General features: G+C 27.3%; 2 protein-coding genes across 4 annotated transcripts; one reads left to right on the top strand and one right to left on the bottom strand.

The window, feature by feature from the left end:
* Window positions 1-529: 529 nt before the first annotated feature.
* On the top strand, window positions 530-13,746 carry LOC129961624 (mitochondrial dicarboxylate carrier-like). Of its 3 annotated transcripts, none has more exons than XM_056075139.1 (10): window positions 530-766; window positions 939-1,113; window positions 1,958-2,077; window positions 4,052-4,212; window positions 8,414-8,455; window positions 9,382-9,496; window positions 10,818-10,910; window positions 10,993-11,073; window positions 12,347-12,403; window positions 12,494-13,746. In XM_056075139.1, exons 2-10 carry the CDS (start codon window positions 1,012-1,014, stop codon window positions 12,599-12,601), a joined length of 879 nt encoding a protein of 292 aa, XP_055931114.1. In that variant the 5' UTR covers window positions 530-766; window positions 939-1,011; the 3' UTR covers window positions 12,602-13,746. The 3 variants fall into 3 exon arrangements, with proteins under 3 accessions (XP_055931114.1, XP_055931113.1, XP_055931111.1); XM_056075138.1 differs by having other exon boundaries at window positions 530-799; XM_056075136.1 differs by having other exon boundaries at window positions 531-787.
* A 3,651-nt stretch (window positions 13,747-17,397) lies between these two features.
* Window positions 17,398-18,612, bottom strand: LOC129962154 (glutamate receptor ionotropic, kainate glr-3-like). The gene has a single exon (XM_056075892.1). It carries the CDS (start codon window positions 18,610-18,612, stop codon window positions 17,398-17,400), a length of 1,215 nt encoding a protein of 404 aa, XP_055931867.1.
* Window positions 18,613-27,696: the final 9,084 nt, after the last annotated feature.

Raw genomic sequence — 27,696 nt, 5'->3', positions numbered from 1 at the left:
CAAACAAAAAAAACAAATTTTTTTTTGAAAAGCATTTTTTAAAACAGAATGAACAGAATTCCTGAAATCAAAACCAATTCCTAAAATAGATATATTTATTACAAGTGAGGGCTTAGCTCAAGATACTTTTTCGAAAAAATTTTACACTTTCATCTATTAAAAGCAACGTTTAAAATAACGGAAAAATTGATATTTATATAAATATTCAGTATTTCAAATTATGACACTTTTATCATTTATTTATGAAACTTACATTTTTTTGTGTGCGTTTGATAAGAATTAAAATTTAATTCATACAAAGGCAAAAAAAAAAAAAAAAATCAGAATAAACTGATGATTTTTTCCGTTTATCTCTTTAGACAACAAAAAATATAAACTTTTATTTCGAAACGCTGGGTGGTACATGAAAAGAGAAGCGAAGAAAAACTTCTATTCCCGTCTGGTGCCGCAGTTGCCAGTAAGGAAAAAGGAAGTTTTGGTAAATAAATTACGACACGGTCGTTCCTGTGTCAAGCAATGTTACGTAAAGAAAAGTTATCTCTATTTAACCTGAGTTATCTCTCACATTGCTCCGGATAGGTCGATGTTTTTCGTTTTTTCGCCTGATTACTTATGCCGTTTACGCCGACAGCAAATACTGATTTATGTTTACGCTGTGACATCGTTCGTTTGGCGAGCATGGAGATATAGTTTTTTTTTTATAAATTTATTTGAACTCTCTACTTTTACTTTCTAGTGCTTTTGAATTGCAATTCTGTGATGTAAGGTGTGTTGATACAATTCCCAAGTAATTCATTGTGTAATTAATTTCTTACTTTATTTTAAATATGTTTCCTCTTCTTTTTTTTTAAAAACTCTGCAAAGATCCTTGATAACTGATTTAGTTTAAGGACTATCATAAATCTTTATGCAATCTATTGATGAATTTTACTTTGCAGTGTCTATCTTGTTTCGGACGAGTTTACGTACTGCCGTTTAGTTTGAGTTTCACCTGTTGGTAGATATATTACAATGGAAAAACCTCAAGAAACTATAAGATTAGCAAGATGGTATTTTGGTGGTCTGGCAGGAGCTGGAGCAGCATGTATCACACATCCTCTAGATTTGTTAAAAGTATGTTCAAGATATTAAAAAAAGTATTTGATAGATTTAATTTAATTTCTCCTCTTTTCATTTTAGCTTAATAGACTGTAAAATCATTAAATTAAAATTAATATTATTGGATTGGAACTTTCTACTCATTTTGCTTAAATTATTATGAATCGTTGATACTTGTAAAAATTATTTTTCTCATGAAAATTGATAACATTTATGTGTTAATTGATATAAGGCTGAGTTAAGGAAGTATATTTGCTTCTAATATTGAAAGATAAATTTTATATTTTTAGAAAATATAAAAAAAAGAATTATTTAAATTAAAAGCTATTATTAAATATTCTAATTAAAAATATTGAGAATTAAGAAAAATATTTAACATTTTTTGTATAAAAAAATTTTGAGAAAATATTTTCCGTTAATTGTAGAATAAAACAATTTTATACATCAGATTATCACTGATAAAAAACTAAATTTTTTCCTCAAGAAATGGATTTAAAGACATCTATAAATTTGCTGAATTTTACTTTGCTTCAACTTATTTTTGAATATTGTTTTAAATGAAATTTACTTCCTTTCTAAATGTTGACTGTATAGTTTTTTTTAGAAGTCTACTTTCTTAAAATTTGGGCTGAAGTTTTACTGTTGTTTTTGTTTATTTAATTTATAATCTTTTTTTAATAATTTTTTATGGCAAAAATTATTTTAATAAAAAAATTATGTTGAAATTTTATTGTATGTAAATTCATCAGAATGAAATGCAGAATATCATAGACTGCTATTTTTTTCTCTTTAAAGTATATTTGTAAAATTGTGTTATTTTCATAATGTCTCTCAATTTCCTTTGCTTTTAAAAATTCAGGTTCATCTGCAAACTCATCAGGGAGGAAAGTTAAGTGTAATTAAAATCACTGGTAATATCATCCGCCAACAGGGTGTGTTAGCTTTATACAATGGTTTGAGCGCTTCCTTATTACGTCAAGTAAAGCATTATTTATTTTACTTTCATTTTTATTAAATAATTTTGAAATTAATTCATTCATTTTTAAAAATTGGAAGTTTTAATTTACTATTATTTTGCAAAGAAGTTTAAGAAATTCTGTATTTAGTGTTTATTAATTTATATTTACTAGTAATTTGACATTACTTGCTTACATATTCATTCATAAAAAATTTAATTAGTAAATTTTTCATTGTTTTATAGGCGATTTCATTTTCAGACATCATATTTTATAAAATGTCTTTTTTATTACTTAAAAGAAATTTTATAATTGAATAATAAAATAAAGAAATAAATGTGAAATAGGAATTTTTATCTATATTTAGTTTTTAAAAATTTCACTCAAAATTTTGAAAATTATTTTTTAATTGCTAACAAAGGTTTTTATTGCATCTTGAAAAATTGATAATTATAGAGATAGTAAATTATTTTAATAATAATGATAATAATTTTGTTATGCTGCAATTTATTACATGTTTTAGAATTTCTTAAAACTTAAATTGGTTTTCATAGCATTAACAATATCATGATTTTTTTCCCCCACTAAGTAATCTATTCTAATTCTGCACCATTTGTGAAGAATTTTTTTTTTTAAATTTAAAGTATGTCATAAAGAATTTCTTAGTAACTATTTTGAGTTTTTCTTATGTAATATTTTTATTTGCTTTTTTGAATTTTAAAATCATGACAAGCATTTCTGTGTATAAATTTCTTTGTTAATTTTTTTTTTCATACTTATAAAGAAACCGTAATTACAAAAAAATAGTTTAAAAATCTTTGTACATAAAAAACAAACAAATTTCCCGAATATTTATCTATGTATTTATTAAAACTGGTGAGATCATGTTACATTTTTTTTTTTTTTTGCTTAGTAAAACATCTAATATAAAGATATAGCTTTAATCTAAGTAAAGGAGAGGGAGGAAGAACTTTATCTTATGACAATCCAATAAATTTATTTGACAATGTGAAAAAATAATGTCCATAATGTGCAAAAGAAAATCGCTTGTATCGTTAAAATCTTTACATATCCCATATGATTTATTTAAGTTGCATGGTCATGATAATCAGCCCTTTTCAAAATTCTACTTGGAATGATGTCTTCATGATTTTTTTTTTCAAATGTCTCTTTAATCCAACTTGTAATTTGAGATGTAACAATCATAGGATTTAGATGCACAGCTTTAAAGATTATCTCTTTCTAAAGGTAATCAGCTTAAATTGATGTTTATTATATAGCTTGGTGCTTGCTCACAGATTTCAATAAATTATAATTATTGACAACTCTCTGGATAAAAGGATTAGATCTTTCAACAAATCTAATCAATTTCTCTTTTTTTCCCTTCAATCCTTAGTTTTAAGATAATTTTCTTTCCTCTGGTGTACTCTTTTTTCCTTATAATTCTATTTCAATTTTAAATTGATATATCTTTCAAGCCCCTTGAAAATGCAATATTTTAAACTAACTTATTTGCTCTAAATATTAGCATGGAAACTCAAATTACACTTACGAATATCCTTTTTTTATACTTATACATAATTTTTTTCCCTGCTAGCTAATTTTGTAGTTCGGAATTTTTAATTTAAAAAAATGTATGTTATGTTTCTGAAATTTTTACTAAAATATAATGTTTAAGGAATATAATAAATAAAAATAAATATATTATTGTAATATAATTTTTTAAAAGATTCTTGAATATTTGCTATATGTTTGTACATGAACTTTTTCTGGTAAATGTGTGCAATTTTCTTTTATAAATTTGTTGAAATAAAATTAAAATTGTTGTATTAACTGGATTTTATTAAAGATTTTTCAAATAAAATTTGCACATTTTTCTTAAAATAAAAATTTACACTTTTTTAATACTTATTATTCATAATTATTTTGAATATATTTTGAATTGTTTTTAAACATATATTTAATCATTATTTTTTAACTGAATTATTTATTTGTAGTTAACTTATTCAACAACAAGGTTTGGAATTTATGAAGTAGTGAAGCAAAACATTAGTGCTCCAGATGAAAACATGGCTTTTTATAAGAAAATTCTTCTTGCTGCTTTTGCTGGAGCAATGGGAGGATTAGTTGGTACTCCAGCTGATATGGTGAATGTTAGGTTTGTAATTAACTCTTCACCTATTTGTAGTTTTGCAGATTATTTACAAAATACTTGCTCCAAATATTGATACATTTTGTATGTAGAAATAATAATTTTTTTATGTATTGGAGGAATCAGCAATGTTTTTAATATAAATCAAAGTAGTCGAAATGTAATTCTATAATATGTGGTACATACTATAATTACATAAGTGTTAAATTGGTGAATTATGGAGGATTGTGTTAAAAAAATAACATTAAGATATGTTTACATTATACTGCAATTGGATAATTGTAGATTATTTTTAACTACTATTATTTTCAAAAAATAAAGTTGATTTACTTTTTTCCACTTGTCTTTAAAAAAAAAATATTAATTTAGAACAACAGATTTTTAATTGCTTAGTTGTAATATTTACTATGCAGTTAATATTTTTTGTGTGCAATAATTGCTGTATTAGCCTCTACAAAATTTTTAATCCGTTAACTGTAAGATTTATGAATGTTCTTGGTTTTGTATGTTAATGTAAAAATTAAAATCCTCAGCAATCTTGGGTTTTTTAAGTTAAGGATTTAAAAGTATAGTGTAAAATGTTTTAAAATGTATTGCAGATTTTCCTCCATCTGCAATATATTGGTAAAATGCACGTGAGATTAAAAAAAAAATCATGTCTAAACATGAAATTTTTAGTTTTTTTTTGTTAATTTTTAATACTAGCCATTATTGTTAGCTTTAATAATAATAATAATAATTAAGAAAAATAGATGCCAGAATTGAAGGATTTTTATATATGCTTAATAAAATTTTGGAATTCATTGGAAAATTCTAATGCTTAGAGAAACCAATTTAATTTTAAAAATGCAATTAGAATTATATAATGCAAATTATTTTTTATTGGTGTGTGTGTGTGTGTGTGTATTTATGTATAAATCATAAATCTATAAAAAGTAGAAATGAAAAGCACTAAAGTATTAATTTTTCATCTGGGAATAAAACAATGCAGATGACAAACAAATACAGACACACACACATGCACACACATACAAAAAAAAAAAATATTGAACAATTAAATGAAAAGATATTGTTATCCCAAATGCTATAATAGGCCAGTGTGGATGGAAATCATCTTAAAATATAAAAAAAAATTAAAGAAAAGTGCGTAAATATGAATCAGAATCAAGTCGAGATACAAAATGGAGATTCTATTTGAAGAAATTAAAAGAATGTTGTTCAATATCAAAAGAAAGAAAGTCATACAAAGGATATCTCTTTACAAATTGGTTAAAAGTATATTGGCTGAATGTTTATGATGTATCAAGTTGCAAGACTTCTTTATATATTTTATTTCAAATTTAATCTCGTTTCAAATATATGTTTTCCTTAATTTTAGTTATCTTCATTGTACATACCTACCAAGTTTACCAAACTTCCTTTGGCAATACTAACAATGCACGTAAGGTAACTTGATACACCATAGATGTCCAACCAAGATACTTTTCTCTAAAATGTAAAAACGTATATTCTTTTTAATACTTATTTTCTCTTTTGGTTACATACATTTTTCTTTTGATTTCTGTAAGTTTGTTGTAATTCTGTAAAAAGGAACAAGAAAGAAATGAATTAATTACAATGTAATACTTAAAAGATGGAAACAATTTAGCAGACAAAAAAAAAAAAAAAATGAATAGAACACATACTTTAGGAATTGAAGAAAGAAGCTATATTGAGAATAGAGGCAGTGAAAAAACAGTTCCTGACAAGAAGGAGAACAAACAAATATCCCTTATTAAGGCATATGACCTCCCTTAATTGTGTAGTTGCATAGCAGCATTTTTTCATATTCAAAGCAAAATTATTCAGCAATTTTTGAATAAGAATACCCATTTCTTATTGAGCATCTGTGTCAGTTGTCTGTTGGTCCTCAGAGGATACAGTCATGTTACCAAATGCCTCTCAAATTTGTTTAGTGTGATTTAAATGATTAGAGAACTCTAATCAATTAGTTTAGTGGATATCTTCGATTTCCAGAATTTTCTGAAGAGGGAGAGACCTATGTGATCATGTGTTATCGTTCATTAGCAATAAGTTAAGTCCTGTGGTATTTCCAGACAGATATACTTGTTGGAGAATAACTTCATTACAATTATGAGCTTCTATCGCTACACTTCTATTAAAAATGTGGAGTTTCATTTTTTTTATTTGTTATTATACCTGCCTAAACAAGCATAACAAAATTGTTCCTGTTATCTCTTTTCTTGATGTTAGTGGGATATAAACGTGTCTCAATTTTTCTCTATATATCAATTGAACCGCGAGTCATGTTTGAGATTAAAATTACTCTCATCAGTAAAGAGGACAAGATCACATTGGAGAGATTTCCATTTGTTTTACACCATCGTAAATGCCGCTGCTGATGGTCTGTTATCAGTATTATGCAGCTTTCTAGAGCTTGTGGGAGTAGGTCACTTTTATGCTGACATCATCCATAGTAAATAGTGATAACTGTCATTTTATTACCATATGCAGGTGTTGAATTATGTTGTCTTTTTCTTTTCCATCAGTGTAGTGGTATATTGCCCATCTGTTACTGTTGTTTTCCTCGACTATCCATCACTAATCTTTCTTACAGTTGTACTTCAGAATATTTTCCATTTGTGTGAAACAACAATTTTTTTTCATTTCCAAACTCTTTGCTAACATGCATTAAACTATGTCCTTTTAGTTTTGTGATTATTCTACCTCTTGTAAAAATATCCCGCTGGCTTCTTGTGGCAATTTTGAATATTTGATATCACTTTCACATGCAGTGGTTGTCTGGAAATGGGACTTTCCTCCTGATTTTTAATTTGCTTTGTATTGCACATTTTGATTATGCATTTTGATAATGTCATCACCTGTGATATTATGGCTCCATATAATGATCACAAACAGAAAGAATTTAGCAAAGTTTAGTGGATATTAAGACTCAAGAAATGAAATCGAAGAATTTATGGAATATCATTATTGCTAACTAAAATGAACTTGTAAGTCATTACTTTGACTTCAACTTAAAAAGAAATAATAAAGTCACATGGCAGAGGATACCAAATTAGCTAAAGAATACATTTCTAAGGATGTATTCTTTAGCTAATTCTAAGAATGTGCTTTTAGAAATGTATTCTTTACAATACAAGAAATATAAATACAGTTACAAACAATTATCAGAAAATTTGCCTTAAGCACACTCGTGTACCCGATGTTACAACCAATTAAAAGCTTAGAGCATAAATTTTGATTTTATGTATGGAAGGTACAATTGCATGATAGTGTATTTTAATTCTAAAAATATTACATAGCTCTGTGATGCATACTGATTAAATTTGAATTTTGCATACTAGTGCAGTTCCTTTTTGGACCTTCATTTGAATCTCATTCACTTTTATTGGTGGATTATAGCATTTGAGATGAAAACAGAATCTTTTCACTGTATTGTTTAATGCTGTTTGCAGAAAAAAATCTATTAATTCCTTTTTGCAATCCTCATTGATTTCATTCACTGTTGAGAAATTACTGCTATAAATGTTGAGAAATTAATACATTGTTTTATCATTTATTATTGAATTATGACCCCCTTACCACCACCACAGCGTTGTTTGAATTGTAGCAATCTGCTCATTTTTACCTTTTGTATTTTATATCTTTCCCCCATTTTATTTTGCATTTTCCCTCTTTCAGCACTTTTTTTTTCTTCTATAATTTATACTAGTTTTTAAAAATGCTTTATTATTTTTTCAATATATTTATTATTATATATTTACTTTGGTATTTTTATTTTTGATTGAATATTTCTTTCTTTTTTTTGCATATTATATTTGATTTATTTATAAATTTTATTTTATGGTCTAAACCTGTTAAAAATGATATAATTAATCTTCAAGAATTAAAGTGATTATCCTCTTAATCTTGATCAGATGTTAAATTTATCATACTTGATTATGCATTGATTAAAAACTTTCATTTTACTTTATATAAATTTATGTTTCTAAAAATAAATATAACTCGTAAAATAAAATATATTTTGTCAATTTTATGAGTGGTTATTCATTTGATAAGTTGTCTATTTTTCTTATTTTCTTGTTTTAATTAAAAAAAAATGCTTTGTTCATGTTGATTTGCTATGTTTTAAAATTTACTTTTATGTAATGAATCATGCATTGTTTAATTCTTTAGAAATTTTCAGGATGCAGAATGATATAAAATTGCCCCGTGAGCAACGTCGTAAGTAAGTACAGTATTATAATTCTAAATTATAATTATCATTATTATTAAAAATTCTATTTGATTGATTTATGATATATGTGCAATAGTGGTTCCTAAATTTTTTTTTCAATTTTTGCTTTCCTTACTGAATTTAAATATTTATAAAACACCCTATGTGAGAATCCTGTAAGTACTTTTTACACAATTGTACATGTTTCTTGTATTGGTTTGGTTTAAAAATAATGATAACAATAAAAAAAAATTGTAAAAATATAAAGACCTTTTAGATCATATAAAAATTTAGTGAATTCTTTTTATAAATATAATAAATAATGGGTTGATGAACTCTGTTGTCATTACATATTTCTTCAAATCTTGGATTCATTTTATGAATATAATAAACAATAGGTTGATTAACTCTGTTGATAATTACATACTTCTCCAAAACGTGGATTCATTTTATCAATATAATAAACAATAGTTTGATTAATTTGTTGCACATTACATATTTTGTCAAATCATAAATTTATTTTATAAATATAATGAACAATAGGTTACTGAACTCTGTTGATCATTACATATTTCTTCAAATCATGGACATAAGCAGTTATCAGAACCACCCTCATTTCTTTTTGTCACATTGATTTTTTTAGAGCAACAGTTGAAAACTTTCTAGCTTTACACAAACAAGTAAAAGATAAATTGATAGCTCAATGAATTTTAAAATTCACTAAGCTGAGCACTTTATCTTTTACTGGCAATTAAAATTTAACTATTAGTTTGCTGATATCTGTGATCTATGAAATATAAATCACAAAATTATGAAAATTATCTATGTAATGTCTTGTGGCACACCTTTTGAAAATTGAGACTCTCAAAAGTGCCAAGGAGCAAATTTGGGAATCACTGATTTGTAGAATTCATATACTTATGTGTTTACTTTTTCAGTTATAAACATGCCATTGATGGCTTAATACAAGTTTATCGTAAAGAAGGAGTTCGGTATCTGTTCTCTGGTGCTACAACAGCTACAAGCAGAGCAGTATTGATGACTATTGGACAGGTAAAAAAGAAGCAATAAATTTGTAGTAGTTTTATTTGAAGATTATTTTGTAATTGTTAAATTATGGAAAATTTAAAGATGGTAATAGGAATATTTTTATTATATATTCAACAAATTTAATTTAAAAATCTTAATTGAAAATTTTCTTACATTTAAAAAAAATATTTATTTATTATAGGTAAATAATAGAAATGATTTACTTTCTTCTATGTTAGCATATATTTTCTTTTGGAATAATAACAAAAAAAGTTACTATCAATAATGTGAAAAAAGTTAAAAACCTATGTATTTATTCTATGTAGGTATAATCAAAAATTCTTGTTTTATTCGTTTCTAAAAATTATTGTTTTGGGCATTTTTGTTTTTCAAAATACTCTAATTATGGATGATACCATTCTATAAATTTATTTCAGTTGTAACTTTACAAATAATTGAAAAAAAATATTAATGATTTAAAAAATTTTCATTTTATTAATTTTTTCAAATATCCTTGACTGATATTTAGGAATTTAACTATTTATTTTTAGAAAAGAAAAGATTTATGCAAAATTGTTATTACAATATACATATAATATGTAATATATGTCTTTGCTCTAGGTGTCTTTCAAATTCGGTTTAATTCTTAAGCATTATCTATTATCTTAGTTAATGCTTAATAGTTTTTAAATTTGATACTTTTTTTTGTTGCTAATATGTCCAACATATTGAACTGGAAATTGCATATATATATATTTTTTTTAAATGTGAGTTTTAAGAAGGCTGTCAAACAGAATTTCTTTGTGTGTACATTTAGGAGATTCATATATATTATTTGTGTATTGATTATAAATGGAGGTTAATTTATTAAGTATGTGTATATTTATAATGATTACTTTTAAATCTAAAGTTGGCTTATATTTTCTTGATCACTTAATAGTCATATTATCTGCAAAGCAGTTACCAAGTTCTTGAACATTTAATAAAAAATTCTCATGAACATTAGTATAAAAATTGTCAAGTGCATTATTGGTATGTTTATTTGTCATTTCTAATGAAGCATTCCATATGTACTGAAACTTTTATAGAAACATTGAGAATATTGTTTATGACTCTGCTGCTGTCAAATTATGTATGATGGAATTATTTTTATTAATAAAAAGTGTTTCAAATCTTCTATAGAATGTAAGAAAAGGCTTAATTATTAAATAATATATTTGATATATTAATTATTAAATGAGTTTTATTTTCTAACTACAATATTTTATCAGGCTGATGTTATGAACAGTGTTTTCAGTTATTAAAAGTGGTGTATTTAAACTGATATAAATATCTTCCTTTCTAGATATCATTTTATGATCAAATCAAGCAATTGCTTTTGCAGACAGCATATTTTAATGATAACTTAATCACACATTTTTCTGCTAGTACCATGGCTGTAAGTATCTTTTTATATATTTTTTAAAATTTAATATTGTTTTGAATATTATATGTCTAAAAGTTTAATATCTTTGATTTAGGGGGCTATTGCAACTACAATGACTCAACCATTAGATGTTTTGAAGACTCGAACTATGAATGCTAAACCTGGTGAATACAAGGTATGGTATTTTACCTATTGTCGATCAGTTACCTGTAGCAGATTATAAATATTCTCAAAATAATAGAGGAAAAAGCTTAAGTTTCTGTTGCAACTTATAAGATAAAGAGCTTCTCGAGCTCTCCCTCCCATTTAACCTGGTTGCTCTTTCTCTTTTTGCAAATATAATATATTATCAAAGATTTGATCTAAATAATTTTTGGAATCTGAAATTTTTTTAGTTAAAAAAATTAATTTTTTAGGTTTCTTTCTTATAAAATAAAAATATATTTTAATTAATTATTGAAATATTGGAAATATTGTGTATGTCTCTATTGTTGGCAATTGAAAAGAAATATGAGGGAATACTTTTATTTTTTTTTAATTTAAAAGAGTTTCAAATATTTTATATAGTGTAAGAAAAGTTTTTTACTTACTATTTAAACTTTCTTTTTTAAATAATTAACTATTTTGTAATTTATATGCTGTTTTAATATTTTACTTGTTGTAAAGATAAATCCATTATCAGATTTGCAGATATAATACAACATATTTTCCTAAAGTTTTTAAGCTAATCTCAAGCAGTTAGGATTTGTATTTTATGTTGAAAATCTGTTTATGCATTTGGTTTTATTAATATTAGAAGCTAAATCACCCAAAACTTTTTTTCAAAGTATTATTTAGATAAAATATGCAGTTGATAAATAGTAAAATCTGATTGACATTATGGTCCAAGAGCTTAAATAATAAAATGTTAAAACCTGAAATCATATATGAATTTTGCGTGTTTGCTTAGTAATAGTGTTAAAATAAAATGTTTTGGTTAGTTATTTTTGATACTAATTTAATGAGTGTTATTTTAAAAATCACACAAGAATGGGAAATTAGCAAAAAGAAAATCTAATGATGGTACTAAAATTCTGCAAATAAAATTTTGATTTAAATTGAATCATATTGAAGTAATCAAATTAAATTAATTTGGAACATTAATTTCAGTTACAATTATTGAAATTTTGTTTACAATACATTCATTTTTAATCATATTTATATTATCAAATGTGAGATGCTATTTAAAAAGCTAAACATCATTTCTAAAAGAACATGTTTAATGAAAGTGATAAGGAATTGTGGTTAAAAAAAGAATAATTTTTATTTTTATTAATATACTATTTCTATGAAAATACTTAATTTATATTTTTCCATCTGTATAATTTTATAAAAAAAATTTAAGTTCTTAAACTGCATAATATTCTCTATTTTGAATGTTTAATATTGGTTATCAAATTTGCTTCTAGAATCTTTGGCATTGCATCACAGTAACTGCAAAATTGGGTCCTTTAGGATTTTTCAAGGTGACTATTGTTTTTGAGTGTTGTTAATTCTGTTTTTTTTTAATTAATTAACATTGTATTAATTTGTTTTTTTTCTCTTCCTTCTTGTAGGGTTATGTTCCTGCATTTGTTCGTCTAGCTCCTCACACAATTCTGACTTTTGTTTTCTTTGAACAGTTAAGAATGAATTTTGGTGTAAAAGCAGTGATTTCTAATTAAAACTGATTTTAAACTCAGGACCAAGAAAAGAACTGTGTGCTTTTTTATAAAATTTATACTGTTAATTTAGTTTAATTCTGATGTCTTCCAATGGAACAGCTGTAATATTTTGATACCTTTAGATACATATTTTTTGTAGCCTTTCCTTATTTGATATTTTTAAGTAGTCAGAAGTGATCATGAATTTACCATAGTGATTTTTGTTTGCTATGCAAACAGTCGTAAAAAAGATTAGATAAATATCTTAACAAAAATTTATATGAAGTTGAGTAGGAAGGCTTTAATATTTTGTTCGTATTTGGATAAAATTTTATATTTTTAAATGCAGTCAACAGCTTTTCTATGTTACTGGGCATGAATTTCAAATATGACTCAATAATTGTATGATGAAATTATATATTTTTAATAGTTTGCATTCCTCAGTTATTTAATTTCTGAAAAACTTTGCTTCCAGTTGCACAAATATGATCCAAATACTTTTTGTTATGAGTGTAATATAAATTCTTCTGAATTATTTTATTTTTGCACATTTAAGGTTTAAAATGTTTGTATAGAATTCATATTCTTTCAAAATTTTATATGTATTTTTTCTTGCATATGCCACAAAATGTGCATTTCACAATGTTCCTTTTGCTTGATTGACATAAATAAGTTATGTAGGCCTCTTTTAATATAGAGAATAGGAGCCAGGAGATTTCTAATACTGAAATTAGCTTGACTGTAATATCACCATTTTATATTTTATAATGTTAAGTACATGAATATATAAATGTTTTTTGTGTATGGCAATAAAAAGTGTAACATATTTATAAGCCTTGTTGTGGCATATGATGATTTCAGATTAGTGTTTGTAGTTTGTTCATTGAGTCAATGTTAATTATCATTGTAAATATTGTTGGGAGTTTCACAAGAGAAGTAGTGTTCAAGATTACTTTCCAAATGCAAGCAATATTTTAAAATTATTGAAATGTAATTAGCTTTCAAAATGCTGTATGTTGCTTGTATCATTCTTTTTCAACAAATAATCTACATAAAAATTATTAATATATGTTTATAATAAATATTTTATACTATGTATTATTAATAATTTATACTAAGTGGAAGATGAGCCTTATTCTTTATGCAGCTTCATAGTTTTTCTAAGAAATAAAAAATAACAATTCTTCTTAATGTTTTTAATATATCTTTTTTTTTGTTAGTAAAAAAATGTTCTCTTTTTTAGTTGCAATTTTTCTAAGATTTTATTTATTCTTCTTTTCACTTTTTTTAATTATTTCTTTCCAGAATATTAATTAAACAACCAATTTCATGTTTATCAACTGCAAAACTCTTGAAATATATTGGTATAAATCTTCCATCCATTGAATTTATAGTAATAAATGAATTTATGGTAATTTAATTTACAGCTGTACTAGTGAATAATCATGCAAAATGATTATTTATAAAACGGTGAATTAGTAATATAAATTTGATTACAGATAATAAGATTTTCAGATATGTTTTCATAAATTTAAGCTTCCAATTGTAAGAAGTGATTATTTGTGCTAATTATATGCATTCACATTTCCATATATATTGCCTTAATTCCAAGAATGGTGCTGCCAAATTTTCATTTTTAAATTAATTTCTTTTACTTTGAGTAGATATATGATAAATGGTTTATGATATCATACCTGTGCACTACCTTGCAGAAAAAGTACTCAAAACTTTGATAAAATAAATCGATAAAATTCTCATAATAAATATTATGTAATCTGGTTAAAGAGCTGCCAAATATTTCGTAGAATATTGAATGGCAAAAATGATTTATTCTTAGAAATTTTGTTTTCTTTTGGTAGTTCAGTTTGACTTTTTTTTTTCTTTTTATTTAAGCTATCTTATTTCACCTATATAGCTTGATATTCTTTGACATGGATGTTTGCTGCTGCTGTGTGTGTATATATATATATACATACATACATATGAATTTGTCTGTTATAGTTTTATTTATAATATAAGTGTGATTATATAATGTATGTTTTATATTTTCCCAATTAGTTGTGATATGAATATTTGAGAGATTATTTAGTGTAAAAAAATGTTAAATAATATGTATAATTTGTTTTTCTTATGCACCTGCATTATTAAAGAACAATATAAGAAATTGCATTTAAACATGAACAATTATATTTTTAAGGTAATTTTAAGATTATTTTGAAAAATTTGTGAAACCAAACTGCATTTTAGTCAACAATGAGCATTGTTCATTGTCTGTCGATGCAATTGACAGAGCAGCTGATATTATAGAATATAAAAGTGGAAAGGATGAATACATGATTTTTTCCAGTTATCATATCAGATGTTAACAAGCCTTGTTAGCAGTTAATTTATTTTAAATTAAAATTTTCTGCTTTGTGTAAATGAATATATATATCTAATTCTTTTGTTTGTATTCTATGTAAGGAAATATGGTTTCTAAAAATGACCATGTTGAATTTTAAAGAGTGAAAGAAGAATTTAAAAATATGTTAACCGTTTGTTGAATGCAATATGAGAATAACTTCCATTTTTTTCTATATAAAGTAATAGTTTTTTTTTTCTCTGAAAATCGTTATATAATATGTCAGTGTGACGAATTAGTATAAAAATAACCTTTAATATTGCAGTAAGTTGTTATTTAATAAATTTCTTATGATAATTAGTTTATTTTGTTTAGTCTGGTTTGTATTTGCCATATTTCCGAAAATAGAATATAAATATATATATATATATAGTTATCGATTTTCAGAAATTACGCAGTACTTTCAAAGTGTGTTAATCTAGTTATTTTAATGTACAAAATCGTATTTTATTAAAATATTGTAAAAGTTGTTTTAGATGTGTGTAAAAAATGTTTGTGATGTAGTGTTACTTGGTCGTTAACTTGCTTCATGTTGAGAAAATAGCAATAAATGGGAATAAGCAAATGATAAGTGGCTTAATGAATAAGTTATCATTGCAATAATGGGCCATCCCTAATAAATGCTTTTTGAAAGCTGTTTTTTTATATAAAAAATGCTTATTCCATGAATTTGTAAACACTCTTTTTATATGATACATTTTTTGAATTTGTTGAATCCTGTTAATAATTTACAATTTAAGTCATTCCTTGAACCTTATATGCTCAAAGTAGAACCTTATATGCAATACTTAGATTTGTTATGCAATTTAATTTTTAATTTGTTATAAATCTTATTTATTGTTATTTATTCTTGATATGGAATATGCAGTTATTTCTTTTTGATGTTAAGAGATTTATTTATTTGAGAATGTTTTATTATATGATAGAATATTTCCTGCCATTGTGCATTTTTTTTTTGTACTTTAGATTCCATTTCCATTGTTGAAGTTGTGAAAAATTTATTCTATTAATATATATTATTGATTTTAGATATTTATTTTAAAATAAATGGATATTATTTGCATATAGTGAATTTTTTCATTTATTCATTCCAAATAATTACTTGTACTCTAAATATAAGACATAATTCAAAAGTGTATATCAACTTTGAAAGCCTGTATATCTACAGTCTAACAAATGGTGCTAATATGCAATAATTGAAGTGAAGGCATTTTAAAATTCAATTTGCTTGGTCAGTTATGGTGCTATGTACTTATCTATTCATAAATGAAATTTTTTTTTTTTATGATTGGTTAGCTACCGTGCCATGCAAGTTATAACAAGTTGATGCACTACTGGCTACCAACTGGTTCTGATCTTAATCCCTTCATTTTTTTTTCTTCCGTGATTAATAGATTTTTTTTTTTCACTTTTTCTTCCTAGCTTTTATAAATTCAAAACAAGAATAATTGAAGATTCTAATTTAAACACACATATATATATATATATATATATATTATTGTAAATATATTGTGAAGAATGTGGAATAGCTTTTAGTTCTGAGAAGATTCGAATTCTCATATTGAATCATTACAAATTCGTGATATGTAGAATTTTACTATGTTTTGTTTGAAGTAATTGGATAATTTAGATTGTAATTCCTTTTGTTTTGTAAATTCAATCGTTCCATATGTAATTTTTTTAAACCCTATATAATCACACTACAAATAAATGTTAATTGCTTAAGGAATTTTTAAAAATTAAATTAAAAAAAATCAACTTTTTTTTCTGTACACATGTTTGCACATTGTGAGTATGTGCATGCGCATACACACACTACAGATTATTCATAAAAAAATACTTCTATAAAAAAAATGGTAAAAATCGCATATATCCGAAATTGTTAAATTTAAAAATCATGATAGAAGAAAAGAATTGTTTTCAATATACAAAGCAATATTATAAATTTAAAATAAGAGAACGTTTATTACTCAAAATAAGAAAGCAAATAGTAAAAGAATTAATCTTGTTATAAAACAGATGGTTTGAATATAACAAGACATTGCGAAGATGAATGGTCTCCTGGGTGTCTATATCCCATTCTATCCCTTTTTTTTTCCAATGACAATGCTAGAATTTATAATTTAATTAAAAAACTTTTAAATTTCAATAAGTATTCAATGAATTCTTTGATTCAGTTTTTTATTATGGATATCATAAAATTAACTTCCTTTTACTTTTTTTAAAATTTGAAACACACAGCATTTGTTTAGTAATTTTTTTTTAAAAAAAAAGTCAATAAGATATCAAATTAATGTTTAAATATATTGATATCTTTATAATACATGATATAAAATCTATGCATGCAGCAATATTCTGTAAAGATTGTTTACATTCTCTTTTAAAGTTACAGAATAGACTATAAATTCTTATTTGTCTATTTTTTAAAATAATAGAATTTCAATAATTCCCCTATAAAAACTAAAATCGCAAGCACTTCTCCACAGATAAGAATAACGAAAGCTCCGTATAGATCAGTCATTTTCAGCTGCTTCATATCATCAAATTTTGAATCATCTGGATACTTTGAAGTTAGCTGTTTTTTATACATATAATCTCCGAGGGATTTTTCATATAGTCCAGCAGCAGTTATCCTTTCTATAATTTTGTTCAATCTCTTCTTGTAGCGAAATTTCCTATTCAGAGCAACAGCCACTGGGTTAGAGAATAATGGGTGGCGAGAAATATAAAATTGGTTTTGGAACATAATTTTCATTCTTTCTCTGATATCTATGTAAGCTACATCCCCTTGTTTGAGATGTCTGGCTACAGCTCCTTCTATCTGTAAATCTACGTATCCTTTAGTTTTCGAGATGTGATATCCAAGAATTCGGTCTGATTTCTTTTTGCTACTTTTCAGAATTTCCACGATACTAGATCCAGCAGGTATGATACACTTGTATCTTCCTTGCTGCACTGCCTCTGTCAACTGAGGGATAGTTTCTATAGGACGGTCTGTTAAGGGTACTGTGAGAAACGATAACAAAACAACTGTGTAACTGTAAGAAAGGACAGTACAGCCTCCTATCCAAGATATGATCAAGCATCTGTCCCGAAAAGATCTGCACGTTATCTCTGGAGATTGTCGAAGAAGAATTCCAATGATTCCAAAGAAAATTTTCGGCAATGGATATGCTTTTGTCATGGAAATTCGATAAGCGATTGTCAAGACTATAATGGAGATTGCTATACAAATCCAGACTTGATAAGAGAAAGGCCACATGAAATCCATCCCTTTTGGCAGGCGCCCAGGCTTGCGAGTGGAAAACGTGACGTCCTGCCAAGTGTAAGGATAGCTGAAAGCTGCAACGGACATCCTTTTTTCAGAAATGAATATGGTTCCTATAGCCATATCGACTTCCTCTCGTTGTACCATTCCCATCAATCCTGACCAGTTGCCTTTCACATTTGGCACTCCCCATACAGCATCTTTTGGAACTTGAAGTACATACGGTGCTTTTAATCCTGCTGTAACCAAATGAAGAAAATTGGCTTCAGCGCCATCTACAACTTCAACGATGCCGTTGGAGGTGAGATTCACTTCGAAGGGCCCATTCTGAAGAATGGCGATTCTCACTGGTGGACGAACCATAACGGATACCTGAAAAGCCTGCAAAGAACGAATACGATTTAATAGGCATTCATATTACAGATAAAACTATTCATCAATAATGAATTTAATAATGATGTGTAATTTTCAATCCATACTTATAATAAAGCTCAATGTGTGTGTGTGTTGGCGCTTTACAGGTCAGACCGTTTGACCTACAGCTATTAAATTTAGTACATGTATACTTTGGAGGTCGGGAATATGCACCTGAGTTCCATTTTTTTTTTGAAATTTTAATTATTAATTAAAAACTAACTTTCCCACCAAAAAATCTTTTCTTTTCCCCACCGCCAAATGAGTAAGACTTCAGTTTTTTTTCCTCACCTAATGAAGTTAGGCTTAGAATTTTTCAACTGATTATTTCAAACGATTCTGTTTATTTTCTTAAAGTTTGATGCATTTAAAATTAAACATTGTTAATTAATTAATCTTTCGGATTCATTCTGAAGTACTTTTGAATTAAAAAAAAACCCAGAATAAAAGAAATTGAAAATTTCTAATCGATTAATTTCTTAATTAATCGATCTTTTATATTAATTCTGAAGTGCTTTTGAATTAAAATAAAACAGAATAAAGGAAATTAAAAATTTCTAATCAGCATAACGTTACCCCAACTTGCGTATAAAACTCACATATTTGCATTACCATAACTGGCGTTGAAAATTCACGCAGCGCATAGTGTTCTGATTGTTGACAACTATTTTCAACAGATACGGACTTGATTTAAATTAGTTTTAGGTTAGTTGTGTGCTTTTGTAATTAAATTGTATTTATGTACGATATATATATTTTTGTATATGCTTATAGTTTTAAATACATCGCTTTTTTAAGTAGTTTTTTTTTTTTTTAAATCTTTTTTCGACCGACTATTTCAAACGATTTTGTTTATTTTCTTAGTGTTTGATGCATTTAAAATTAAACATTGTTAATGAATCGATCTGCTCATGATGAATCTGAGAAAATTTTGTTGAAAAATTCTTGAGATATTACATAAATTAAGAAAGATATTCTTTAGTGCCAATAAGGTTTAAATGCTCAGTCACTCTGTTTTCAATAATCATGTAAAAAATCCTTTGTTTCAGTAAAAAATATTATTACAAAGGAGTACATACACACTAGAAGATTTTTTTTAAATTTTAATTTTAAAAATCCATTTTTTTTACAGTAGGTCATTAATATATGTTTAAACTCATTTCAGTGAGAAAAAAACCATATTGCACTAATTATTAATTAATTAAATAATATTTAATGAGCTATTTAGCCTATTTTTTGAAACATGATATCTTAAATTCTAATTTGTACAGACACACAATTCTAGTCGCAAATTATGCCTAATATTAGTTTTCATGTTGTCCGCTACAATCAAGTTATAAAAATATATAGTTTTTTTAAACAATTTTTTCATCAACGATGAATAGAAAAAGCGAGATTTTTTCTGTCATTTTAACTTTTAAAAAGCTATTAAAAATTTATTTCTATAAATATAACTTTGATTGAGACACAAAACATCCGCTATTTCATACAGATTATTTTGATATAGAAATAACTGTATTTGGTTAATTTCTTTTTGAGTTATGATTGTTTGAATGAAGCACCATAGTGAAAAAATATCATTCTTCATAAAATGAGTTTTAAAAACACCGTAACTAGAGCTTTTAATGAAAGCACCTCAAGAAAAATAATTATAACTCGAGAAATATTTCGAATATTGACAACATCTTGGTATCGTTTGAAAGCTAAAGGGCCAGGAAACATTATTAAGCAATAAAAAAAATTCGATATTTTGTACATACACTTTTTGTAGTTTAATCATTTCTACTTTAATTTAAAGCATAAATTCTACGGAAGATAACAGAAAATTAGAGAGATACATATTACGTTATGGCTGAAGGCCTTTATAATATTATGAGTGAATTATATGACTATCAAAATTTGAAGTTTTAAAATATATTAATGAAGGAGCTATTAAAATAGGAGTTATATAAAATATTTAATTATTAAAATTTTTACAAGTATTAAGATTGGCGAACCGACTGATCGCCAAAGGCGGCTAGTAAAAAATATGAGGGCCTAATTTTTTTCCACTTTCTCGTATATGGGTGATGGATACTTATGATTTTTACAAGTGAGAATTCAATGATGAAGGAGTAACTTATATTGCATGAAAATGGATAGTTGATGTTATTCAAGTGATGTTTCCCACCCTACGCGTGGTACATTGGGTATTTGCAGATGAATTCTTCAACGCAAGGATTCCAGTTTCGACCTTTTTCAGAGGATTATGCCTCTTTCAGTTTCGGTCACACCCTTCTATGCTGACGTCTCTCTCTCCTCTGCTGAACTCTGAACTCTGCCCTCTGGTTGCTGGCTATCATCTGAAGAATACAGAGCGCCCTTTCGTGTAGTTAATTTACCGTATATATATATATATATATATATATATATATATATATATATATATATATATATATATATATATATATATATATATATATATATATATATATATATATATATATATCAACTCTTTAATATCTCCGCATTATTTTATTATTTTATCTGAAGCAGAATGCAGTTTGAAGACATTGAAGAGACATTTATAATTTTTAAATTAATTTTAATCCATTCGGGAAAGCATAATTATTTACAAGCAGAGACGCAGCACGAAAGCAGAAGTGGGGAAGAAAGGAAATAAATTATCCCTCTTCTTATGTAACCTGAGATTTTGATAGGGAAAATATTCTAATATATAATGAGATTCTGATAGGGATTTCTGACGCATGTCAATCACAAGTAAAGGAAACACAGGGATATTTTAAAAAATATGTGCTTACCGAACATCTTTTTTACCCCTTCACGCGGAGCGTGTGAAAGTGTCGGCGTTTAGCCGATTCAGCAATTTTATAAAGCTTCTCTTGAATTAATTAAGTAGAGAAAGTGGAATTGGATCACGAAATAAGAGAATGAACTTACTATGTGCTAAATTAAGATAAAATCTTGGAAATTAATTAAATTGAAATTAGAGTTAAAATATCTTTACGTATTATATATATATATATACAATATAAAAATAAATTATTAATTATCTCAGCTAAAAAGGTAATTAAGTATACGACAAAATGGAAGTGAAAAATACATTGTACTAAGGAAATAAACGAGAAAGTCGAGGGGAAAGCATTTGCTGTTTTACATTCACGAAAACGAAGTATTTCAGTCGCCAAAAAATTCAAACTCGAGATTTTGACGATTCTCCATTTTCTAATCCTACGTAGTTTGGAAACATTTATTTTTGGAAAATTTCTGTTTGCCTCTCCGTCTGTGACAAAGATAACTCAAAAACGATTTGAGCTAAACGGATGAAATTTGGTATACGGTCTTTACATCAAATTTATAGATTTTTATTAAGTTTTGTGCAAAATCCGTTTAGAACAAGTCTGTCCATTCGGCTGCTTGAATATAAGTTATCACGATGGCTGCAATATAATTTCTCATTCTCGATTTAACGTGGCCGATTATATTGCGTTACTAATTCTATATTAAATCCTTTATTCTCAGAATAACTGTAATATCATCTGTTTGTCCAAAAAATACTTTAAACCGTTATTTATACGTTGGCATTTTATAGAAAGTGTTTAAAATAAAAAAAGCAATATTATATTTTTGTTTCTACCCTAAATGTATCATGTATATATATCTATATATAGTACAGTATGAAACAAATGACAAAAACATACCTCTATTTCTATTCCAAATATGGTAAAGACTCCATCTAAGTAATGGGTATGTTCGTAGTAAGGCCTTTGAGAGTATGTAAAAGAAACGAAATTCGTGTGCGTTTCCTTGGTAAATAACTGAATTGGTTACTTCCTAACAAATGCCACTGATGGCTTTCAGTTTAGAAATAAACATGCGTGGGCGATGGAGACAATCTCTGAATAATTAAACAAATGCGGCAAATGAAAAGAACGGAAATATGCATTTTCCCAGCGTTCTTTTATCACATTGGGGAGAGAAAAAAAAATCTCCTTTAGGCTTTGCTACTTTGCGTGAGCTTGGAAATGCAAAAAGAAGAGAAGGTACAGGGAGTGGATACTGAAATTCCGTGTGCTTTTTACACAAACATCTGAGTAAAAAAATTTGCAAACAGGAAAAGAATATTTAGATGGACGATTTCGAAACTAAGAGAATTCTCGACAATAAAAATTGCTGAAATTTCAATTGTAAATAAGAACGATTTTTTCTCAAGTAAAATTTACAAAATTCAAGTAAAATTAAATAATTCAAGTAAAATTAGTTCGTTCTATAAACATATAGAAAGAAACGATTTATTTTAATTATAAAGCAGTAGAAAAATATCTGTTCCTTAAAGTGTTTGTTTTTAATGGAAAATCGAATATGTGTTTTGATGGAATAGCTTTTAAATTCATAACCATAAATCGGTGGGCACAGTAAAGATAATTCAGAGTAAAATCCTACATAAATATGAATAACACATGTGTATATTACTCATATATATATAATTTAATTATATGATTTTGCTCATTTATATGAAAATAATATATGAGCAAACATTTAATGATTATGGTAAATTTATTTTCATTTAAATATGCTGATAAATTTTTTTTTGAAAAAATGATGAATGTCATGCATTTTGAAAATCTACCTATATCTACATCTATTTCCCTCTCTTTCTCTCTCTCTCCCTCATCCTCCCCCCCCCTCTCTCTCTCTCTATATATATATATATATATATATGTGTGTGTGTGTGTGTGTGTGTGTGTAAACTTATTTTGGTTGAAGCTGAATGCAGGTTCGAAGATACTGAAGAGACAATTTACATTTTAAAATTAATTTTAATATCCATTCCGGGAAAGCAATTTATTTGCAAGTAGGCGCAGACAAGGCACATCCACAACAGCGCGAAACAAAAGAAGAATTAAGAAAAGGGAGAGCTCGAAACAAACGATCACTAGTCTTATATAGCATGGGATTTCCGGCCACGTGGCGATTGAATACACGTGTTGATGACCTTTGACAAGGGCAACGGAGGGATCATTTTTACTTGATACGTAGAATTGATTACGCAGTAATTTTTACACAGCTTCATACGTGGAATGGTATCAGGAAACAAGAGAACACTTTAGAATGACCCCGACATGGGCCGAATTAGGCAACAAATTTAGGAAATTAATTTAGATTAAATTAGATAATAAAATATCATTACACACACACACACACACACACACACACATATATATATATGAGAGAGAGAGAGATAATAATATTTGTAAATTTAGTTGCATAAAATTTCATATGACTGTACTGAATAGAATGTGCTCTACATATGTAAAATTCAAAGAACACATGTTTCAAAATAAAGGCAAAAGAAAAAATCTATCTATCATAAGAATTCCTGTTAAATTCATTGTTAAAGGATACTTTACAAACTTTTGATTTTTCAAACTTATACAAATTATACATTTCTGTAGTGTCTCCTATTTTATTAGACTAAAACTGAAAACAATTTTTTGAAAGTACAGATTTTCTCAGATCCTTTAAGGTTTTTGTGTTTGCATATTTAAAAGGAGAATGTAATAATTTTTATTATTCTCTGGAGAATATAATATTTTAGAAATATAAGAAGTTAAAAGGATGAAAACTACTTTGTTGTTTTTATATAAAAATTATAAATCTTCAGCAATTGTTCGACAAAAATCTATTTGTCTTTCTACTTTCAAGCGTGCAAGTTAACTGAAAAAACGCAACAAGTACATAGATGAAATTTAGAATATGATTTTATTATTTTATCAAGCTGTTGTTATATATTAAGGGAGGCAGAAAGGAATAATTAAAAATAATTATTTATTAATTATTTTTAATTATTCCTTTCTGCCTCCCTTAATATATAACTACAGCTTGATATATAATTCAACCCCTTGATATATAATCTTTCTGTAAATAATTCATCATTCATCTGGTATGTAAATATTTATTCTTTGTTAAGAGATCTTGGAATCGAAAGTTCTGTGGGAAATAAATCTATTTACCATTCATCTCATTTGAATATGGGCCGCGGTGGCAGGGTAGTAAGGTCTCGGCTTCGGAACCGGAGGGTTTTAAGTTCGAGACCCGATTCCACCGAAGAACCGTCGTGTAAGGGGGTCTGTTGCACGTTAAATCTGTCATGACCAAACGTCCTCCCGCTGGTGTGGAGAGGGAGGTGCCAGCTCAGGTGTCGTCCTCGTCATCTGACCGTGGTTCAAAATGACGAGGTCCGTCCCAAAATAGCCCTAGTGTTGCTTCAAACGGGACGTTAATGAAACTAAACCAAACTCATTTGAATAAACTGCACCATTTTTATTAAACTCAATTTGAAATATTTTTCATCTAGTTTTAACAATTTAATATTCTATACAATTTTAATTGCATAATATTCTATCGGAAGAATCATCCTCTGGGACAACACCATTATTAGGCAGCTTGCGAGAAAGTTTTGGGGTGACTACTCTAGGTGATTCAGCAACTGAAGATAGATTTCTATAGAACAGAAATTTATTGCATGGGAATTATAAATAAAAAACTAACTTCTTCCCATGTTGGGAACTCATATATCTACCACTGCTATTATTTAAATATCTAAGCCATGTTCATTTCTTTCTCTGTTCTGATTCAACCCTTGACAGGGAAAGGATATCATTATTGTGAACTAAATAAAGGATTTAACTTTTTTTTTTCAAATTTAAATTAAGTTAAAGAAATTTGCTTAGGGAAATGACAAATAAAAAATTGATTTAAATAGATAATTTTTTCTTAAAAAATTATATTTTATATGTAAGTCATATAACTGACTCTCCGATCCACTCGAAGACACGCGGATAAAGAAAACTGAATAACCGAATCGTCGCACAACAAGATTGGCGGGAACTGTGGATGAGTCCTAAGGGCCACCACCGGCCACGGTACAACCTTTCCCGAAGGAAGTACGTCCCGTCATCGATGGGAGGAGTCAGATCCCCCACCTATTTATGCACCCACCAGAGTGGCGAGATCCAACCACCATACCAGAAGCATCTCATCCTCTTTTCGAGGTGCCCACCCGGGGGTATTTTATATTTTATACGTAAATATGTCTTGTGCATTTGTTGATATAATATTTGAATTCGAAGGTTCTTAATCTTTGAATATTAAAATTGTTAGAGAAAAAAGTATCAATACAAACGCAATTATTTAATGAATAAATAAGTGTTTTAAATTTGAAAGAATTGGAAAAGTTTCATATTTTGTTTCTAAACATTACATAGACTCTTATTCTTAAGTTTCAAGTAATGCATTAAAAACAATAAGTTTGCTGAAACTGAATGAAATCATGACTAATGGGATTCAACCAATTTCTATTTGCAACAATTAAAGCGAATAATCATGTTTTTTCGTTCCCACCACTAATGTTTTGTACGAAAATCCACTTTTGCCTGCCATGCGTTTGACCCGCTATCTTCACTCTTAGAACTTTCGACAAGAGTAAACAAGCCATTGATTCTTTTATTCTCAAGTGTTCCTCGAACATTTTTATTGTTGGTATCTATAACAACCGATCAACGAGAGATTTTTCATTCGTTGAATGTAACAATAAAAGGTTTCGTAGATGTGAGATATCGGTATAGATTACCGATTATCGCTTTTATCGATTGATTATTTATCGATATTAATTGCAGTCTTAAATGAATAGTTTTCAATATTTTTAGTATTTGGAGTTTTATTTTCCATTATCACCTTTCTATTAAATTTATTGGGTAAATGTAAACGGGGGGGAAAAGTGGAATCTACTAAAGTAAGTAAATAAATAACTGTTAATAAAAATAGATAATTAACAACTAAGACATTTTTACTCACACACACACACGCGTATATTGCAATCCATGAATTTATTTTTATTACTGCAAATATAGCATTGATATGCTCCATGAAATTACTTAGCTTTAAAGTACTGAAATTTAGATTGAAAAAGAATATTGATAAGTACATATGATTTCTGAAGATAATTTTAAATAATGTATACATTTATATTTGCACAAATCTATAGTAGATAATTTATCGAATTTAATTCTTTCATAATACTGTTGAATTTGATTAAAAATATTTTAAATATTAAATTAATTTATAGACACATTCTTATTTAGCCATGTTTTTTTTTTTTTTTTTTTTTTTTTGTGGTAGAGAGTTTTTGCCTCTTCATTAGAGAGTCGTAATTTAGAGACTTACTTCTACTAAAAATTCGCCGTATATATTGGTGACTGTTAAACCTATCGAGGATCAATCATTATTTCTCTGATATGGAGAGGGATTTTAAAATTACTTGATACACCCCTAAATAGTTCCACTTATCCCCTTAGTGTGAGTATTAATACACTAAATTTAACCATCGTATCTGAAATAGTTATATTAAAGTTAGTAAATTTTGATATATTTTAGATTTCTAATGACTTGATGATAACTATTTATTATTGCTCACTTAGGAATTATTCTAATTGTTACGAATCCTTGATGCGGCTTCCCAGCATAGTCGGTTCCATAGGAGGTCCCAGAGCTTGGCGACAAACTTGGCGACCATTTGGCGACTTTGGTGCCAAAATAGATTATACCCGAAACATCGAGAATTTTCCCGATCCGTCCAGTAGGAACGGAGTTACGCCTCGAACGTTCCTGATTGGTTGAGAGGCTTCTAGCCCCGCCTCCTGAGACCTATAAAAGGAAGCACCCGCAGCTGCCGGGCAGTAGTGAGTCGAGTGGTGAACCAGTGGTGAATTGAGTAGTCGGAAGCAACGGAGAAGAGTGGTCGTGGACCAGTGGAGTTGAAGAGTAGTCGGAAGCGACGGTGAAGAACTCGTCTTCCAGGGACTAGCGGAGCAGCGACGGAGTAGAGCTGCTGTGTATACCGTTGTATGCTGCTGTGTATATTGTTGTATGCTGCATGTCTCGGCTGAAGATAATCGTCTTCTGTGCTGTATATAGTTGTCGTCTTTGTGCTGTCCTGTATGTCTTCGTGCAAATAAACGTCGTTGTTTTATT

This window comes from Argiope bruennichi, chromosome 2 (genome assembly GCF_947563725.1).
Source record: "Argiope bruennichi chromosome 2, qqArgBrue1.1, whole genome shotgun sequence".
In the NCBI taxonomy this organism is placed as follows: Eukaryota; Metazoa; Arthropoda; class Arachnida; order Araneae; family Araneidae; genus Argiope; species Argiope bruennichi.
This window is presented reverse-complemented; position numbering and strand designations above follow the sequence as displayed.